Source organism: Indicator indicator, chromosome 2, assembly GCF_027791375.1.
Source record: "Indicator indicator isolate 239-I01 chromosome 2, UM_Iind_1.1, whole genome shotgun sequence".
NCBI lineage: Eukaryota > Metazoa > Chordata > Aves > Piciformes > Indicatoridae > Indicator > Indicator indicator.
In genome coordinates this window covers 66,936,295-66,956,659 of record NC_072011.1, presented here as the reverse complement: position 1 = coordinate 66,956,659, position 20,365 = coordinate 66,936,295, and the positions used below count along the sequence as shown (strand labels likewise).

At 54.5% G+C, this 20,365-nt stretch overlaps 1 protein-coding gene across 1 annotated transcript; it reads left to right on the top strand.

The window, feature by feature from the left end:
* Nucleotides 1-7,753: 7,753 nt before the first annotated feature.
* On the top strand, nt 7,754-12,828 carry LGSN (lengsin, lens protein with glutamine synthetase domain). The gene is made up of 4 exons (XM_054399188.1): nt 7,754-7,783; nt 8,257-9,241; nt 10,220-10,398; nt 11,629-12,828. Exons 1-4 carry the CDS (start codon nt 7,754-7,756, stop codon nt 12,826-12,828), a joined length of 2,394 nt encoding a protein of 797 aa, XP_054255163.1.
* The last annotated feature ends 7,537 nt before the right edge of the window (nt 12,829-20,365 follow it).

The window sequence follows — 20,365 nt, the reverse complement described above, 5'->3', positions numbered from 1 at the left end:
ACAGCTCCCAGAACAACCATCAGCCCAGCGCCGCAGCCCACGCGGGAACTCCACCACCGCCTTGGGCCTCCCTGCTCAACCACCGCCCTGGGCGGCGTGTCCCACGGCCTGACCACACTTTCGGTCAGGAAGTTTCCTCTGATGTCCAACCTAAACCTCCCCTGGTGCGACCCGAGGCCATCGCCTTCTGGTTCCTGGGGCGAGCGAGGCTGAGCAGTGGGGGAGCAGCCATGGCTCCATTTAATCCCTACAGCTCCCCTGGTGCTCGGGGGCTGCAAAACCTCTTTAGTGACTTTAATGTCAATAGGAAGCTCTTAGAGCATTTTGCCCCCAGATTATGCTGTGCTTCTGAGCCCAGATAAAACAAATCACCATGTCTCGGTTTACAGATGGAAAGCAGTCCAGAAGTGGTGTGGGAAAGGAGGGGACACTCAGCCTGGTGCTGCCCCTTCCTCCAGGGAATGCTGCCTGTGATACAGGTGTCAGTGAAGGGGAGGCACAGAGGCATGGGATGGGTTGGGTTGGAAGGAACCTCAAAGACCATCCAGTCCCAACCCCCTGCCATGGGCAGGGACACCTCCCACCAGCCCAGGTTGCTCAAGGTCTCATCCATCTGGAATTGAACACCTCCAGGAAGGAGACATCCACGGCCTCCCTGGGCAATGTGCCTCCCACCCTCACTATCAGGAATTTCTTCCTCCTTTCCAGTCTCAATCTCCCCTCTTCCATTTCAAAGCCATTGTTCCTCGTCCTGGCACTCCCAGTCCCTGTCAGAAGACTCCACCATCTCCCTGGGCAGCCTGTTCCAATCCCTGGCCACTCTTGTTTCCTCATCTCCAACCTAAACCTCCCCTGGGGCAACCTGAGGCCATTTCCTCTTATCACTTGTACTGAGGAGCGGAGCCCAACACCCAGCTCACTGCAGTCTCCTCACAGGAAGCTGTAGAGAGCAAGGAGGTCTCCTTCAGCCTTCTCTTCTCCACACTAAATGCCCCCAGCTCCCTCAGCTGCTCCTCCCCAGCCCTACTCTCCAGCTCTGTTGCACTGTGTCAGGAGGAAGCACTCAGGGCTCATGGTGAAGTTTTTTTCACTCCTAAAGCTCCTTCTCATCCTCACACAAATCCATTCTCCACTTTCTGCCCCAGAGGAAGCAGAGCAGGATGTGGTCTGCAGCGTGCAGTCACACAGTGTCCCTGCCCCACTTTGAAGTGGTCTGTAATTTCTTGCTCTTTCAGCTGTGAGAGAGCAGCTTCTGTGGAGTTTGTGAAGGTTCAACTTCAAAATACTGCTCTTGTGTTTGAGACCTGAGTCTTTAGGTATCAACTCCTAAATATCAGTGTCCTGAAGAAGAGTGTGGCCAGCAGGTCAACAGAGGTTCTTCTGAACCTCTACTCTGCCCTGGTGAGGCCACATCTGCAGTGTTGTGTCCAGTTCTGGGCTCCCCAGCTCAAGAAGGACAGGGAACTTCTGGAGTGCAGTGGAGGCTCTGAAGATGCCGAGGGGCCTGGAGCAGCTCTGTGAGGAGAGCTCTGGGAATGCTGAGCCTGGAGAAGAACAGCCCCAGACAGAATCTGATCAATGCTCAGCAAGTACTAAAGGATGGGGGCAAGAGGCTGGGGCTGGGCTCTTGTCAGTGGTGCCCAGGGACAGCACAAGGGGCAGAGGGCACAAACTAGAACCCAGAGGTGCCACCTGAACAGGAGGAGAAAGTTCTTTGCTGTGAGAATGCTGGAGGCCTGGAGCAGGCTGCCCAGAGAGGTTGTGGAGTCTCCTCTGGAGAGCTTCCAACCCCCCTGGCCATTGTGCTCCAGGGCAAGCTGCTGTGGGTGCCCTGCTGGAACAGGGGGCTGGGCTGGGTGAGCTCCAGAGGTCCTTTTAGGGAGCCGTAGAGAGCAATGAAGTCTCCTTCCATTCCTGCTCTCTGTGTGGGATCCAGGTCCACACTGGAGGGCTTGCTGGTTAGCTCTTTGACTTCACAGAATCACAGCATGGTAGGGGTTGGAAGGGCCCTCTGGGGATCTTTGAGTCCAGGCCCGAGCAGGGCAGGCACAGCCAGAGTAGTTCACACCTCCAGGTCTCTCTCTGATTTCCCTCTCAGACAAAAGGGCTTTTCCTCTGCAGAACTCGTTTGCTATGGTGAATTTCTCCTGCTGCTATTTTTACCTTGCTTCATCTGGATTTAGATTGACCTCAGCTGGACAGGAATTGGTCTGTAGGATCTGTTGTGTTGGGTTTTTCCCTAGGATTTAAATGATTGCTTCTGCACAATCTCTGGGGGGTGGGGGGAGGAGTTGTCTGTTTTAGTTTAGTTTTTCATCTTCAGGATTGTTTCTGCTTTATATTTGTTGGCTTCCTGGTTTCTTGGTGACCTCCTTGGCTGGCACAATGTCCAGATTCAGACTTCTTGCTTATCATATAATCCTAAACTGGGTCAGGTCGGAAGGGACCTTAGAGCTGCATTTCAGTATCTGCAGGGGACCTACAGGCAGGCTGGGGAGGGGCTGTGAGGTTTGGACTGGATGATCTCTAGAGGTCACATCCAACACCACCATTCCATGATCCTGTGGTGTCTCTGAGTGTCCTCAATGTCTGCCCTCTGAGCTTAGGAACATTGGCAGTGGGATTTCCTCCAAGGCTTGCTAAGTAAAAAATGGGCTCATTATGTGCAGCTCCAACTGACCTGCTGGGTTAAGAGCGATCAGCAGAGCTGGGGCAGCTTCCCCTAAGCTGGTTGCTCTCCCTGGGGATTGTTTGGCTGAGCCAGCACAGCTGACAGGCAGGATTTTCATCAGGGTAAGGAGATTAAGTTTCCAAGGACCTGCCCATTCCAGTGGTAAATAATTAAATGAGTCCAATCAAGGCAAGATGGGCAAGGTGGAGCATGGCTTTCATCAGCACCTCCTTGGCTTGGAGATCTGCATTCATAGGATCTTGTTGCTGTTTGGGTGGGAAAAGCCCTCTGAGACCATCCAGCCCAACCAGCAACCCAACCCCAACATAGCCCACAAACCATGGCCACAAGTGCCATGGCCACACCCTTCTGGAACACCTTCAGGGATGGGGACTCCATCACCTCCCTGGGCACCCTCTGCTAGACCACTCTTGCAGCTGTTACTGAAGCTGTGGCCTCCCCAGTGCTGAGTCCAGGGAGACAACCCTGCCCTGGTCCTGCTGGCCACCCCATTGCATATTGTGTGGGAACTGAACTCCAGTGATACCCTTCTGGGGAACAGTTGGTGCTGAGGTTTTTGAAGTCTCCTTTGGAGACTCTTAAGTCCCACCTGGATCTGTTCCTGTGTGATTTCCTCTGGGTGACCCTGCTCTGGCAGGGGGGTTGGTTGGACTTAATGACCTCCAGAGGTCCCTTCCCACCCCTGCCCTGCTCCTGCACCACTTTTGCTGTAGCAGTTAAAGCTTCTCCAGGGTATTTCATAGAATCATGGAATGGGCTGGGTTGGAAGGGACCCTCAAGATCATCCAGTTCCAACTCCTGCCATGGCCAAGGACACCTCCCACCAGCCCAGCTTGCTCAAGGCCTCATCCAACCTGACCTTGAACACCTCCAGAGAGGGGGCAGCCTGTTCCAGTGTCTCCCCACCCTCACTGTCCCCAAGGAAGAGATCAAACCCTGTTGAGCACTGGCCAAAGCTCCATGGCTGTGTCCAGATATCTGACATGAGGCTCTCCAAGCCTGAGCTGGAGCAGACAGGTCCCAGGCAGGTGAGATCTATCTCAGTGCTTCTCCCCAGCGGCAGCAGGCAGCATGCTGGTGCAGAGAGGGTGCTGTGCTGTGGCAGCCTCCTTTGGATCCTCTCAACCAAGTGTTTTTCCAGCTCGATGAGTCATCTGGGAAGCCCATCCCCAGGTGGCTTGGGATGGAGGTAGCCATGGATACTGGTGTTGCCTAGTGACACCTGCCTCGTGCTGCTGAGCTGCTCCTGCCACTTACCAGCAGCGCAGCCCCACACTAGCTCCCTGCAGCCAGCACAGGAGCTCCAGGGCATGGCCTGCAGTCCGGCAGGTTGGCATTGGACTGGATGGGCTTATCTGAAACCCCCCACCCAAAACCAAAGAGGGAGGGGGTCCAGGCTCTGGTATCTCCTCTCCTCTAGCCACATAACTGAACCCAGCACTCAAGCTGTGGCCTCCCCAGTGCCCATTCCAGGGCCCCAATACCTGCCCTGCTGCTGCTGGCCACATCATTGCTGATCCAGGCCAGGCTGCTGGTGGCCTTCTTGGCCACCTGGACACCCCCTGACTCCTCTCCAGCTGGCCCAGGTTCAACCCCCCCAGCTGTCCAACCACTCCTCCCTATGGCTGGAGGGTTGCCTGAGATTGTTGTGGCCCAGCTTCTGCACCTCTTCCAGAACCTCTGGAACCTTCACAGGTCTTGTCTCCTGCTTTTCCATTGCAGTTCCAGCTCAGGACTACTCTCACATCCCACCCTTCTTCCTGTTCTGTCTCATGCTTGGCCCTAGAACTGCCTTTTTCTCCATGCTGTCCCTGGAGAAGGTCTCCTGGTTGAGTACCATTTGTGGGCTTCATCCTGTGCCCATGTAGGTAAGGGCTTCCCCTTGCCCCACCTGCAGCCCACTCGCTGATGCAGCATCCCCTTGCTTTGTTCCCACCTGGGTGGTGCCACACCAGTGCTGCAGGACTCTATTTGCAGCAGAAGGCTTCTGGGGTGGCTTTGCTGCTCTCACAGGAAGCTTAGCAGCTTGCAGAGCACTAAGTGGCAAATATTCAGCCCAGCCTTCTGCCAGCTGGAGGACAAAGTGTTCCTCTCAGGAATGTGTGCAGGCTTACAGCAAAGGAAAATCCTCACTTGTAGAGTGGAAACCCTTGGAGGGGGCAGGGAGGGACTGACAATTCTTGGCCTTGCCAGCAGCTGCAGTGCTCAGCCAGCTCTCCAGGCTCAGATGTACTTGGGCTTAGCTTCCAGCAGTGACAAGGCTGTGACTGACTTCTGCAGAGGGGTGAGGATCCCCTGCCTTCATTCCTTGGCACTACTGACGCCACACCTCCACTGCTGGGTTCATTTCTGGTCCCCTCACTCCAAGAAGAACTTTGAGGGCCAAGGATCCTCCAAAGCACCACAGCCTAGCTCACCAAGTTGAGGTCTAAGCACCACAGCCTAGCTCACCAAGTTGAGGTCTGAGTGGCTTTCGGCTGCTGTTTTCCAGAGTAAACCCCTTGGCATCTCTGCTCTCCTCCTGCCTACTCTGTGCAGCTCCCCTTCAGTCATGGTAGGCTGAACATGAGCCAGCAGTGTGCCCAGCTGGCCAAGAGAGCCCATGGCATCCTGGCCTGGATCAGGAATAGTGTAGCCAGCAGGTCAAGGGAGGTTATTTTTCCCCTGTACTTAGCACTGGTCAGGCCATACCTTGAGTCCTGTGTCCAGTTCTGGACTCCTCAATTTAAGAGAGATGTTGAGGTACTGGAAAGTGTTCAGAGAAGGGCAACGAAGCTGGTGAGGGGTCTGGAACACAAACCATGTGAGGAGAGGCTGAGGGAGCTGGGGTTTTTAGCCTGGAGAAGAGGAGGCTCAGGGGAGACCTCATTGCTGTCTACAACTACCTGAGGGGAGGTTGTAGGCAGATGGGGGTTTGGTCTCTTCTCCCAGGCAACCAGCAGCAAAACAAGAGGACACAGTCTCAAGTTGTGCCAGGGGAGGTCCAGGCTGGGTGTTAGGAGGAAGTTCTTCACAGAGAGGGTGATTGAACACTGGAATGTGCTGCCCAGGGAGGTGGTGGAGTCACCATCACTGGAGACGTTCAAGAGGAGACTGGATGAGGCACTTAGTGCCATGGTCTGGTTGATTGCTTAGGGTTGGGTGATGGGTTGGACTGGATGAGCTTGGAGGTCTCTTCCAACCTGGTTGATTCTATGATTCTATGGAGATTTCTTTCACCCTGAGAGCAGCAAGACTCTTTCTTCTCCACATGAACACCAGGTGTTACTTCTGGTTGCACTTCAAGTGCCTTCTGCATCAAGCTTTCAGTGAGCCTTTTTCAGCTCCTGTAAACCCCAGGCCTGTGAGGATGGTGCCACCTAATGTGAGCAGAGGACTCCACAACTGCTCTCCAGCCACAGAACCACAGTCACAGCATGGCAGGAGTTGGAAGGGACCTCTGGACATCATCCAGTCCAACCTGCCAGAGCAGGAGCACCTGGAGCAGGTTGCCCTCAACAGCATCCAGCTGGATTTTGAAAGTCCCCAGAGATGGAGACTCCACCACCTCTCTGGGCAGCCTGCCCCAGGGCTCCAGCACCCTACAAGTACAGAAGTTCCTCCTCATGTTCAGATGTTCCACTCTGTGCCCATTGTCCTGTCCCTGGGCACCACTGAACACAGCCTGGTCCCATCCTCCTGACCCCCACCCTTGTAGTATTGATCAGCATTGATCAGATCCCCTCTGGTGCTGCTCTTCTTCAGGGCAGGAAGGCTCTGCAGAGGGACCTGGCCAGGCTGCATCCATGAGCTGAGGCCAGTGGGCTGAGGTTCAACAAGGCCAAGTGCTGGGTCCTGCCCTTGGGTCAAAACAACCCCAGGAAGGCTCCAGGCTGGGGGCAGTGGCTGGAAAGTGCCCAGCAGAAAAGGCCCTAGGGGTGCTGGGTGCCAGCAGCTGGAGATGAGCCAGGGGGTGCCCAGGTGGGCAAGAAGGCCACCAGCAGCCTGGCCTGGAGCAGCAATGGTGTGGGTGGCAGCAGAGGGCAGGGATTGTGCCCCTGGACCTGGCACTGGGGAGGCCACAGCTTGAGTGCTGGGTTCAGGTTTGGGCTCTCTCTCCCAGAAGGACATTGAGGGCTGGAGCAGGACCAGAGAAGGGCAACAGATCTGGGGAAGGGTTTGGAGAAGAGGGCTGGGGAGGAGCAGCTGAGGGAGCTGGGGGTGTTCAGTGTGGAGAAGAGAGGCTTAGAAGAGACCTCCTTGCTCTCTACAGTTCTGTGAGAGGAGGCTGCAGTGAGCTGGGGGTTAGGCTCTGCTCCCCAGTAACAAGTGATAGGAGGAAATGACCTCAAGTTGCACCACTCAAGAAATTTCTTCTAATACTCAATCCAAATCTCCCCTGCTTTAGGTTGGACATTAACAGAAACTTCTTGCCTGCAAGAGTTCTTCAAGCCTGGCCCAGGCTGCTTAGGGAGGTGGCTGAATGCCCATCCCTGGGGGTGTTTCAGAGGCAAAGATATGGTGCTTTGAATTCCTGTCCAAGCAGGAGAAGCTGGACCATCTGCTTGGAACCTTTTCAGAGCCCTTTGCCCTCTCTTGTGTCTCAGGCAGCCCCAGCATTCGCCATGAACACACCAGGCTCTAGAAGGGCAGAGCCACCCCCATGGTGTGGCCTTCCAGAGCCCTGCCCATGTGCCTCACAGCAGCCTGCTGCTGGTCCTTCCCACACAGGTTTGCCCTGGCAGGAGCCCACAATAGCTCCTGTTCCAGAACAGGAGTGGTTTGTTGGAACACAAAGAGGCCTTTGTGAGGAGGAAGGCTGCACAAAGGCCTCTGCTGCTCAGCTGCCTCTGTGTCCATGCATCACTCTGCACTTCAGGCCTGTTCCAGAACCTGGTGCCCCTGGCCATGGCACGTTGGGCTTGTTCTGCATGGTTCATGTCTGCCTGCCGTTCTGGGAAAAAGAACCTGACAGCACTTCTGTTTCAGCTCAGCTCCATTGTCTTCGTGGCTATAAATGGCTTCCTGCTGGGCTCTGACCAGGGCACTTCTGATGGGGACCTGAACTAGAATGAAGTGGACATGAGCAGCAGGAAAGACCTTACTCAGCAGGTAAGAAACTCTGAATGGTTGAGTGCTTTTTACAGCACCTAGGAAATGCTCTTTGCATGCATGCCAGGATTTCAGGGCAGGGAATGCTTTGTGGATTGAGTGCAGGGGTCTTCAGGTTGGGTGCAAGGAGTTTCAGGTTGATGTAATTACGCTTTTTTTCCCTTCATATTTAAACCCCATGTTTGACAAATCAAGTCCCACATTGCCCAGTGTCTTGTATTTTAATTTACTGCACCTACCTAAAAACTGTATGAAGGAGACATTTTTCACCTATTGTATTCTAAACTATAAGGAAAAAAAGAACTTTTTTTTTAATATCAAAAGAGCAGAATTTGAGAGCTTTTAAATGTTCACAGAGAGCTCCATCAGCAAGGAGCAGTGGAAGAGGTCCCAGGTAGCTGGAGCTGGGACCCCGTTGCCACGTTCCCTTTGGTTGATGCTTGTTTGGTTGTGTATTTTATTGCTGGTTACAGAACACCTCTGAAAGTGACAATGATGAAGTTGATGGCAACAATATGTGTGGTTTCAGGAAGAAAAAGGGAGTCAAAGGTCCTGCCAAGTACCTTCCTCCTTTAGAAAATGAGAAGATGGAGCTGCCCCACATCTCCAAGCTCCCAGAGCCTTGTCCTCTGCGAGGAAGCCCTGCTTGTACAGCACCACCAGCAGAGCAGCCACTTCCAAGCATAAGTAGCTCTCCTCCAGGACAGGAGGGCAGAAGGGGTGGTGACAGGCCCCATGCTGGCAACGACATCCAAGAAGAGGTGTCTGGAAACAGAGAAGAAATCCAGGGAAGTGCAGGCACTGGGCAAAGAGCAATAGGGAAGAGGCAGGAGGATATGGAGACACCAAGCAGAAGTGACCTGCCCATGGGCATGCAGCCAGCGAGGGGCACAGGGGAAGCTGGGCACAGAGAGGCAGCAGGCAGGGCAGAGGGTGGTGGGAGGGCAGAGAGTAAGCAGCAAGAGTGGGGTAGGATGGAAGAGGTCAACTTTCACGTGAGCAGGATGGGCTCCCTGGGCTGCACTGTGGCCACCAGAGGATCTGCAGAGGCCTTCCCAGCAGCACCTGACCTCTCTGCACGAAGCCTGCAAGAGCTGAAGACCCTGCTGAGGGAGGGGCCTCTGCCTGCCCATGGGCACAGTCATGGTGCCAAGGCAGGGAGCCCTTTCCCTCAGAAGAGCTCCAAGCCCTGGGAGAAGCCAGCTGAGAAGCCAGGCAGAGCCTTTGGGACCTTTGGTCCCCATTTTGGAGAGGAAAATCAAAAGCACCACAGCTTCCAGCAGCAGGGAGTGGGGCAGCAGGGCAAACACCTCCTGGTGCTCAGCTCTGCAGGCTCTGATCAGCAGCAAGCAGCAGGAAGTGACATGGATCAGCTTATTCTGGGTCTGCCAGCAGCTCCCACACATACAGGAAGCCCAGCTGCTGAGATTCAGTTTGACTCCTCTGCAGACCATGCAGGTAAGGACACTGAAACATCACCTGGGGTCCTCCCACAAACACTGCTTCTCCTGCTTGGTGGGGTTTGAATCATGGAATCATGGAACAGGTTAGGTTGGAAGGGACCTTTTGAAAGGTCATCTAGTTCCAACCCCCAGAGCACAATCAGAGAATCATTAAGGTTGGAGGAGTCCTCTGAGATCATCCAGTTCAGCCACCAGCCCAACTCTACCATGGCCTCAAGTGCCATGGCCACACCTTTCTGCAGCACCTCCAGGGATGGGGACTCCACCACCTCCCTGGGCAGCCTCTGCCAGTCCCTGACCACTCCTGCAGCAAAGAAATTTTTCCTCCTCTCCAACCTAACTCTCCCCTGGGAGGGAGCAGCTGAGGGAGCTGGGGATGAAGGAGAAGGAGAGGCTGAGGGGAGACCTCATTGCTCTCTACATCTCTCTGAGAGGAGGCTGCAGGGAGCTGGGGGTTGGGCTCTCCTCCCTAGGCTCAGATGATAGAAGGGGAGGAAATGGGCCTAGAATTGTGCCAGGGGAGGGTTAGGTTGGAGAGGAGGAAAAAATTTCTGTGCAAGAGTGGTCAGGGACTGGCACAGGCTGCCCAGGGAGGTGGTGAAGTCCCCATCCATGGAGGTGTTCCAGAAAGGTGTGGCCATGGCACCTGGGGCCATGGTTTGGTGGCCATGGTGGGATTGGGTTGGTGGGTGGACTGGATGATGTCAGAGGACTCCTCCAGCCCTAATGGTTCTCTGATCCAGTCTGTATAAACCTTCAAGTGCTCAGCTGGCTCTTCCATCCCATCCTCCTCATCTATTTTGTGCCCTTTTGGGCAAGGCCAAACTCATCTGTCCCTGGAGGCTGTAGTGAGCTTGAATTCAAGTCTCCAGGATTTGGCCTCAAGCACATCCCAGGGCAGCCTGTTCCAGTGTCACCCCAGCCTCCAACATTCACTGACCTGTTTGACCTGAACATTCCTCTTTGCTTCCAGCATCCAGCAGAGAACCTAATGTGAATGACCTGGGAAATTCAACTCTGCTTCTTCTCTTCTCTCACATTGAATTCATCAAGCAGCAGATGGCCAGGGACAGTGTCCAATTTGTCAGGTTTGAATCCATAGACCTCCATGGCGTGTCCAGATCCAAGAACATTCCCTCTCGCTTCTTCCATGTGAGTCCTTCTGCTTTATCTCTCTACCTTTGTGTGTTCTCATGGCCTGTCCTTCCTTTTCACAGACTCACAGAGTGCTGGGGGTGAAAGGGACCTCTGGGGATCAAAGTAGGGCATCCACAGCAGCTTGCCCAGGGGCACAATGGCCAGGGGGGAGTTGGAAGCTCTCCAGAGGAGACTCCACAACCTTTCTGGGCAGCAAATTTGATTTGATTTTTTTTCCTTAATGACAGCAGAGACTGAACTACAGAAGCAGTGACCTGTCCTCTGCAGCTGGCCATGGCCTGGAACAGGGACAAGGGAGGCTTAGAATGGACATCAGAAAAAATGTCTTTGCTGCAGAGGCTGTCCAGGGAGGTGGTGGAGTCCCCATCCCTGGAGGTGTTCCAGAAAGGTGTGGCCATGGCACCTGGGGCCATGGTTTGGGGGCCATGGTGGGGTTGGGCTGCTGGCTGGGCTGAATGATCTCCTTACAGATTCTTACAGCCTTACAGATTCTCTGGCTGTCTCCCAGACAGCCATGGGAGCCTGGCAGGGTGTTCCTACCAGCTGTGCTGAAGGTGGTTGTGCTTCACACTGGCACAGGACCTAGCCCTGGCCTTCCCCTGCAGGGCCTGCTGCAGTTTAGCTTTCTGTCGGCACCACTCTGGTGCCCTCAGTAAGAATGTGAGGTTGGTGTGGCCTACAGAAAGCCACGCTGGAGTTCTTTTCTCTTTTGCCAATCTCACTTTCTGCTCCATGGTTAGGAGAAGGCAACTCATGGAGCTGGTGCTTTTCTCACATAATCAACCAGGTTGGAAAAGACCTCAGAGATCATCAAGTCCAACCTATTACCTTACGCCTCCTGACAACTAAACCGTGGCTCCAAGTGCCACATCCAAGCTTTTCTTGAACCCCTCCAGGGACAGTGACTCCACCACCTCCCTGGGCAGCACATTCCATGGCCAATTACTCTTTCTGTGAAGAACTTTCTCCTCACCTTGAGCCTAAACTTCCCCTGGTGCAGCTTGAGACTGTGTCCTCTTGTTCTGTTGCTGGTTGCCTGGGAGAAAAGACCAACCCCCACGTGGCTACAATCTCCTTTCAGGTAGTTGTAGAGAGCAATGAGGTGTCCCCTGAGCCTCCTCTTCTCCAGGCTAACCTCACTTTCTGCTCCATGGTTAAGAGAAGGCAACTGATGGAGTTGGTGCTTTTGTCCTTTACCAACCTGCCTTTCTGTTCTGTCTGTAGGAGAAGGCAATCCATGGCGTTTCCATGCCCAGAAGCTACCTGGAGCTGACTCTGAACCCCAAAGACAATGAGCTGGACTACATCAACACCACCAATTTCAACTGTGACATCATCCTGAACCCCGACCTCTCCACCTTCCGCGTCCTGCCCTGGACCGAGCAGACCGCTCGAGTCATCTGCGACTCCTTCACTGTGCTGGGCTCCCCCCTGATGACCTCCCCGAGGCACATTGCCAAGAAGCAGCTGAGCCAGCTCCAGGGCCAGGGCTTTTCTCTGCACTCCGCCTTCACCTACGAGTTCTGTATCTATGGCATCACCGAGGTGGTCAACTCAAAGACGATCTCCTTCCCCGCGGCCACCATCCTCAACAACCACGACCAGACCTTCATCCAGGAGCTCATTGAAGGGATGTACTATGCTGGGGCCAACATCGAGAGCTTCTCCTCCTCCAGCGGGCCTGGGCAGATGGAGATCACTTTCCACCCGGCCTTCGGCATGGATGCCGCCGACAGCGCCTTCACTTTCCGCACGGGCATCAAGGAGGTGGCCAAAAAGTACAACTACGTGGCCAGCTTCTTCTCAGAGTCAGGCTTCTACAACTCAGGGGCCCTGGCACACAGCCTTTGGGACCTGGACGGGCAGAGGAATCTGTTCTGTGGTGGCCCTGGGGCGGAGGAGCTCTCGGAGGTGGGGAGGAGCTGGCTGTCAGGCCTGCTGGTGCACAGCGCAGCCATCAGTTGCCTGATGGCTCCCACCACCAGCTGCAGGAAGCCTTTCTGCAAGTACAGCAAGGAGTCCAAGGAGACTGTCAATGCCCAGTGGGCCTACAATGACAACAGCTGTGCCTTCAACATCAAGTGCCATGGGGGCAAGGGCACCCTCATTGAGAACAAACTGAGCTCTGCCACCGCCAACCCCTACCTGGTCCTTGCTGCCACCGTCGCTGCCGGCCTGGATGGCATCAGGAGAGGGCTGAGGTACGATGAGGTGCTGGCGGAAGACAACCACAGCACTGAGCCAAGGCACTCCTCAATTCCTCTGAAACTGGAGGATGCTCTTGTGGCCCTGGAGAAGGACTCCTGCATCAAGGAAGCCTTGGGAGAAACCTTTGTCAGGTACTTTGTGGCCATGAAACACTACGAGTTGGAGACTGAGGAAATGGACCTTGAGCGCAACAAGTGCCTGGGGTACTTTATTTAGCAGGGCAGAGCTCTGCAGTGGTGCTGTGCCAGTGTGAGCAGCCAGTGGCTGCCAGTTGTGACATGAGTGAAGAGCTTTCAAACCTTCCTGCCTTGGCTGTTCTCTTTTTGCCCCTCTTGTTCCTCATTTGAGTCTGAAGATGAGCTATGGGGTGCCCAGGTCAGGCAAGAGGCCACCAGCAGCCTTGCCTGGAGGAGCAATGGTGTGAGCAGCAGCAGCAGGGCAGGGTTTGTGTGCCCCTGGACTGGGCACTGGGGAGGCCACAGCTTGACTGCTGGGTTCAGTTTTGGGGCCCTCACTCCCAGAAGGACATTGAGGGCTGGAGCAGGTCCAGAGAAGGGCAACAGAGCTGGGAGGGTCTGGAGAACAGGGCTGGGGAGGAGCAGCTGAGGGAGCTGGGGGTGTTTAGTGTGAAGAGGAGGCTGAGGAGAGGCCTCATTGATCTCTACAGCTCAGCCAGCGGTGACTGAGGCTTTTCCGCCACTGCTCTTGCGCTGCAAGGGCAGTGCTGCTTGTCCCTTTGGGGTCCTTCCACCCTCAGAGAGCCCCAAAGCAACCCAGATTAAAGCAAAGCTCAGCCAGCAGTGACCGAGGCTTTCCCGCCACTATCCTTGCGCTGCAGGGCTGGCGCTCATTGGTGCTTAAATTCCGCGCGGCTCCCGGGCAGCTCCCCCCAGCCCTGTCACCTTCCCGAGCACACGCGCTGCAGGACAGCCCCCGCCAGTCTTGCTTGGCCCTTTGGGGTCCTTCTGCGCTCAGAAAGCTCCAAAGCGAATCCAGGAAGCCCCCAAAGCTCCCCAGATTAAAGTGAAGCTCAACCAGCGGTTATCGAGACTTTCCCGCCACTGGACCTGCTCCAGCCCTCAATGTCCTTCTGGGAGTGAGAGCCCAAAACTGAACCCAGCACTCAAGCTGTGGCCTCCCCAGTGCCCACTCCAGAGGCACAATCCCTGCCCTGCTGCTGCTGCCCACATCATTGCTGCTCCAAGGTCAGGCTGCTGGTGGCCTTCTTGCCCACCTGGGCACCCCCTGGCTCATCTCCAGCTGCTGGCACCCAGCACCCCTAGGGCCTTTTCTGCTAGGCACTTTCCAGGCGCTGCCCCTAGCCTGGAGCCTTCTTGGGGTTGCTGTGCTCCAAGCGCAGGACCCAGCATTTGGGCTTGCCGGATCTCATCCAACTGACCTTGACCACTGCAGCCTGGCCACAGAAGGTCTTTGTGTGACATTCAGATACAGAAGGAGCAGCCCTGGGCAGCTGTTCATGGAGTGCAGCTTGCTGCTTCCTACCACTAGAGAGAGCTCAGGGACTGCAAGTTTGGTGCCTCCTGCAGCCGAGCTGGAGCTGCTCTGGGCTAGCCTGGGAACACCAACAGAGCCCTGCCGAGAGCCGGGCAGCCTCCTGCCTGGCCGAGCGGCCTCCTGCCTGACCGAACGGTCTCCTGCCTGCCCGAGGAGCCTCCTGCCTGCCCCAGGAGCCTCCTGCGAGCAGCAGCAACTTCAGGTCCCAGCCTGGGGCTAGTGCTGGGCACAGTGAGGGAACAATCTGCATTTTCCCAGGTAAATCCTTTTGCTTGGCATTTCATTGCCTTCAGGATGTTGTTTTTTTCCTAGGATTTTTTTAAATTATTTTTATTCCGTTTTTCTTTGAGTTTCCCTTGCACCCCAATGCTTTCTGTGAAGCTATAAAGACAGAGCTATGGCCTCTGCCACTACAGGGTGCTTGGGTTGGTCTCCAAGCATAAGTTCTCCCCTGTAAGGGTCAGTTTGCTGCCACAGCATGCTGGGAGATGGAAGGGACCTCAGGAGATCTTCTAGGCCAGCCTCTTGCTAGAGCAGGGTCAGCTGGAGGAAATCACACAGGAATGTGCCATGGAATCAAGGAGGCATTCAGGGTGAGGAAGACCTCTAAGGTCATCCAGTCCAACTTTCTATGACTTTAGGAGAGTGTGGAATGCTTCCAGAGATGGAGACTTCACACCTCTCTGGTGGCCTGCTCCAGGGCTCCAGCACCCTCAGCATGAAGGGTTTCCTTCTGTCTAGATGGAGTCTCCTGGACTGCCCTTTGTGTCCGTTGCCCTCCTCCTGTCACCTTCCTGCCTGTGAAAGATGGATTGCAGCTCTCCAAGGTACTTTTTGCCTTGTGAAGGTGATTGAGCTGCCCCGAGCTCTTATTTGGCCTGTCAGCATTCATTAGGAGTTTTGAACTCCAACAGGTGAACCTCCAGAGCTTGGCACTCTATTCTGCCTGTGTGAAGCCAAGATGGGGTGGGAACTGCTGGGGCTGAGGGCAGGCTGGGTTGGGATTTCTGCTTCTCAAGCCTCCAAACATCACTGTCATAAAAGCACAGTTAGTGAGCTGTCCACTTTGATTAAGTGAAACTGCTTGGGGTATGACATCTCCCACAGGGGTAGGACTCTGCTCCTCAAGATGCAAATGTGGAGCAGCTCAAGATGGTGCAATTCAGCTGGAAGTCACAGCACCACAGACTGCACTGCCTTGGAAGGGACCCTCCAAGGTCATCTTGTCCAACCCCCTGCACTCAGCAGGGACACCTCCAGCTAGAGCAGGCTGCCCAGGGACACAGCAAGGCTGACCTTGAATGCCTCCAGGGATGGAGCCTCAACCACCTCTCTGGGCAGCCTCTTCCAGTGTCTACCCACCCTCGCTGTGCAGAACTTCCTCCTGGTGTCCAAACTAACTCTGCCCTGCTCCAGTTCCAAACCACTGCCCCTCATCCTATCCCCACAGCCCCTGCTGAACAGTCCCTCCCCAGCCTGCCTGCAGCTCCTTTGCAGATATTGAGATGCTGCTCTAAGGTCTCCCTGGAGCCTTCTCTTCTCCAGGTTGCACAGGCCCAACACTCCCAGCCTGGCTTCACAAGTTGAGGTCTATCCTGTAACCCCCCAGGATCCCTTGAATGAATTCCTGTGTGATGCCCACCACATGGTTTACCACAAGATGCAGCCTGGATTCATAAACACTCTTCAGGGGGAGAGGATCGATTAGCTGAAGCTTCCTCCAGACCATCCCTCTCCCTCTCTGCCTCCTCTACATTAAGAGATTTCTATTTCCAGGAAATTGGGTTGGAGTTGATCTCCAGAGGTTCCTTCCAAGGCCTGCTAGACTGTGATTCTGTGCAAAACTTCTTCCAGGCTCACAGGAGCAGAGCAGTGACTCTGGAGCTTATTTTGCAAAAGGCACGAAAAATGCCTCTGGTTTCTATTTGTGTTTTGTTCCTTATTCATAGAATCACAGAATCACAACATGCCAGCTGGAAGGGACCTCAAGCATTCATAGAGTAGGTTGGGTTGTGTTGGAAGGGACCTTTAGTATTCACAGAATGGGTTGGGTTGGAAGGGACCTCAAACATTCATAGAATGGTTTAGGTTGGAAAGGACCTCAAAGCTCATCCAGTTCCAACCCCCTGCCATGGGCAGGGACACCTCCTACCAGCCCTGGCTGCTCAGGGCCTCATCCAGCCTGGCCTTGAGGGCTCATTTGGCCCAACCTGCTTAGCTGCCAGCCTGGTTGAAGGGACATGGAACAACAGCCAAGTTTTGAATATTTCCTCCTGAGAGTAAAGACTCAGAATGTTCCCCCTTGAGGCATCAGTCACATTCATCACACACTTGCTGAGGTCCCAGTGCTCCGCTTCCCTGGAGTCTGCCAGCTGAAAATATTTTAATCTGCACTGTTTAGAACAGCAGAGCTATGGAGGGGCAGCAGAGCAGGTGATGAATGAGTTCCATTAGCTGCACCTCAATCAGCTGTGGCTCTGGCAGTGCTGAGAACATCCACCCAGTCTTTGTCCTCTGTTGAAAAGCAGAGATCCAGCTCCTTCTGAAAGGGAGTGATGAAGGGCTTCACCCCAGCCAGCCTGGCCAGGTGCCCCAGCACCCCCCAGGCAGCTTCCCAGCCACCCTGCCCCCAGCCTGGAGCCTTCCTGGGGCTGCTGTGCCCCAAGGGCAGGACCCAGCCCTTGGCCTTGCTGGAGCCATCTTTGCAGGGCAGCTTTCTAGAGTGATTGAATCATTTGGGGTTGGAAGGGACCTTGAAGGTCATCCAGTTCCAGCTGGGCAGGTACACTTCCCAACAGACCTGGTTGTTGAAGGCCTCCTGCAGCCTCCCTGTCCCCAAAGACACAGGGCTGCCTTTGATGATCGTTCCTAGTATAGCTGAGGAGCCATTATAAACCTGGAGGGAAGCAATGGAGTCTCCCAGCCTGGATTCCTGCTGGTGGTGTTCTTCAGACACAGGCAGCCATGGGTGTGTGATGGATATCCTTACATTAAGTATTATTGTGAAGGAAGGACTAAAAATGCATCTGGGAAAAAGAAATCCAGATGAGTTTCGTTTTCTGTCACCACTTTGCAGCCATTCTGGAAGTGCTCAGTAAGTACAAGACAGGCAGAGTCCATCGATGGCTCTAGTTCCAAGGCAGCTTTTGACTGAGTGAAGCCAGTGCAGAGGCAGCCAAACTGCTTTTCATTAATGCCCCTTCTGATTTTTTGCCTTCCTAAAATGCCTCTAACTGACAGCAGATCTCTTCCCAGCACTCTCTGTCATGAGATCCAATCCCCTGACATTGTTCCACATCTGGGTAATGTGAGCAAAACATAATTAAATGCAATAATAAATAGGGGGGGGAGGGGACACAGTGATTCATCTGCCTGCTGCTGCAGCATGAGGAGAGATGGCTGAGAGGGGCCCAGCTAAAGGAGGAGTCCATAAAAATAGGGCATAATGAAATCCACCTCCTGCTCAAGGGAATGTTCACCTCTCTCCCAGCCTCCTGGCACACTACTGGCTTCCAGCTGGCTCCTAACCACACACTGAAGGTGCTGCGTGTTGCACATCAGCTTCTGAAAGCACTCAGAGAACTGCAGCCCTGACTGAAACACAGCAGAAGCTCAATCCCTGATCTTGGCAAAGCCCTCCAGGATCACCCAGTCCAAGCAGCAACCCAACCCCACCTTGGCCACTGAACCACAGCCCCAAGTGCCATGGCCACAAGTTTCTGGAACACCTCCAGGGATGGGGACTCTACCACCTCCCTGGGCAGCCTCTGCCAATCCCTGACCACTCTTGCACTCTGATCAATGTCTGTAAATATCTTAGGGATGAGGGGCAAGAAGGGGCCAGGCTCTGTTCAGTGGTGTCCTGTGACAGGACAAGGGGCAGTGGATACCAACCGGAACCCAGGAGGTTCCACCTCAGCATGAGCAGAAACTTCTTTGGTATGAGAGTGCCGAGCCCTGGAGCAGGCTGCCCAGAGAGGTTGTGGAGTCTCCTTCTCTGGAGAGCTTCCAACCCCCCTTGGCCATTGTGCTCCTGGGCAAGCTGCTGTGGGTGCCCTGCTCTGTCAGGGGTTTGGGCTGGGTGAGCTCCAGAGGTCCCTTCCAACCATGCTGGGGTTGTGTAAGCTCAACATAGCTCTCATTCTCTAGACCCTGATTTTGCATTCTCCTCGTGGTGCTGTACCAAATGCTGTAATTTGTCAGGCTTTAGCAGCCTGTTTGAGGAGTAAATAGGGAGCTGTGAACATTGTGAGGTGTTGTTTGTGTCCTGTCAGAGGTATTGTTCAACAAACAAACATCTCCTCTGCTGCTGCCCACGATGGATGGCTGCTGTAAGAGCAGGGGCAGGGTTGTGCAAATGTTGTTTCAGCAGTGCAAGCTGCATGCATCACTGTCAGCTCTGCCTCACCTCCCTCCACACGGAGGAAAACAGCAGGGCCTGGGCTGGGGGCAGCCTCTCATTGCACCCTCAGTGTGGCCAGGTCATGGCATCAGAGAACCACAAAATGGTGGTGTTGGAAGGGACCTCTGGAGCTCACCCAGTCCAGACCCCTGCCAGAGCAGGGCACTCAGGGCAGGGCACACAGGAACACAGCCAGGTGGGGCTGGAAAGGCTCCAGAGCAGAAGACTCCACAACCTCTCTGGGCAGCCTGCTCCAGGGCTCAGCACCCTCACACCAAAGAAGTTTCTGCTCATGCTGAGGTGGAACCTCCTGGGTTCCAGTTGGTGTCCACTGCCCCTTGTGCTGTCACAGGGCACCCCTGAACAGAGCCTGGCCCCTTCTTGCCCCCCACCCCTCAGATATTTACAGACATTGATCCCCACAGACCCTTCTGAACAGTCCCTCCCCATCTCTGCTGTAGCTCTTCAGATACTGAAATGCAGCTCTAGGGTCGCCCTGGAGCCTTCTCCAGGCTGAACAGGCCCAACTCTCCCAGCCTGTCCCCACTGCAGAGGTTCTCCAGTCCTCTGATCATCTTGGTGGCCTCCTCTGGACCCTCTCCAGCTCTTCCACGTCCTTCTTGTGCTGGGGACACCAGAACTAGAATGGCCAAAGTCTCTCAACAGGCTTATTGCAGAGTTTCTTAGTTTCTAAATCTCTCCTCTTTTGGACCTCAGCAGCTTTCTGCCTGTCCTTCAATGCCCTTTGAATAAAATTAACTTTTGTATAAAAAACTTCCTCCAAGATCATTTCATAGAGCTACCTCTCCCTCGGTGTCCTCACCATGTACCAAAATAGCACCAGCAGTTTTAGGTCACTTGTCCTATGGAGGGACAGCCTAAGCAGGGGTTTCAATGTAAGCATCCAATGCTCTGTGCTGCAGGGGAGCCTTGGGAACTCCTTCACAGCTGCTCAAGCCATGTGGACTTCCTGGCTTGCAGGTGATAGCCACAGAACCTGGGGCAGCTGAGGCCTTTCAGACATCCTGGTACCTGCTGTGGAATGAAATCGGGAACTAATAGGAGAAAAAAAAATGCTCACAGTCTACTACATGGAGAGGAGGAAGAAATTCCTGGAAGTGAGGGTGGGGAGACACTGGAGCAGGCTGCCCAGGGAGGCTGTGGATGCTCTCCCTGGAGGTGTTCAAGGCCAGGCTGAATGAGACATTGAGCAACCTGGGCTGGTGGGAGGTGTCTCTGCCCAGGGCAGGGGGTTGGCACTGGATGATCTTTCAGGTCCCTTCCAAGCCAACCCATTCCATGATTCTCCAAAATGTGAACCATTTTACGGAGCAGCTGTCTTGGCCACATTACAGCTTTATGGTTTCTTTCAGCCTGGCATAGGAAAATTGCCTTTTATCTGAATCAAAACGTTGAAGGTGACTTCTTTGCTCTTCTCATCTTCTTCTGCATTATCCTTTCTATCAGAGAATCCCAGAGTGGCTCAGGCTGGAAGGGAGCTCAGAGCTCATCTCCTCCAAGCTCTCCACCATGCCCAGGGACACCTCTCAGCTAGACTCAGCTGCTCAAGGCCTCACCCAGTCTGGCCTTCAACACCCCCAGGCAGGAGTCAGCCACAGCCTCCCTGGGCACCACCCCTGAAGAACTTCTTCCTCAGCTCCAGTCTGACCCTGCTCTGCCTCAGCTCCAGACCATTCCCCCTTGGCCTGTCTCAGACACCCTCATGAAAGGTCCCTCTGCAGCCTTCCTGCAGGATCCCTTCAGGTACTTTAAGGTCACTTGGAATCTTCTCCAGGCTGCACCCTGACACCTCTTGTTCAGGTGTGTGTCGGTGTG

Bases quoted from the DNA above. Each gene is read 5' to 3' on its own strand.
- LGSN (XM_054399188.1), top strand. From the start codon at position 7,754: ATGAGCAGCAGGAAAGACCTTACTCAGCAG. The intron at 7,784-8,256 runs GTAAGAAACTCT...TGCTGGTTACAG, and splicing joins GGAAAGACCTTACTCAGCAG to AACACCTCTGAAAGTGACAA. The intron at 9,242-10,219 runs GTAAGGACACTG...CTTTGCTTCCAG, and splicing joins CTCCTCTGCAGACCATGCAG to CATCCAGCAGAGAACCTAAT.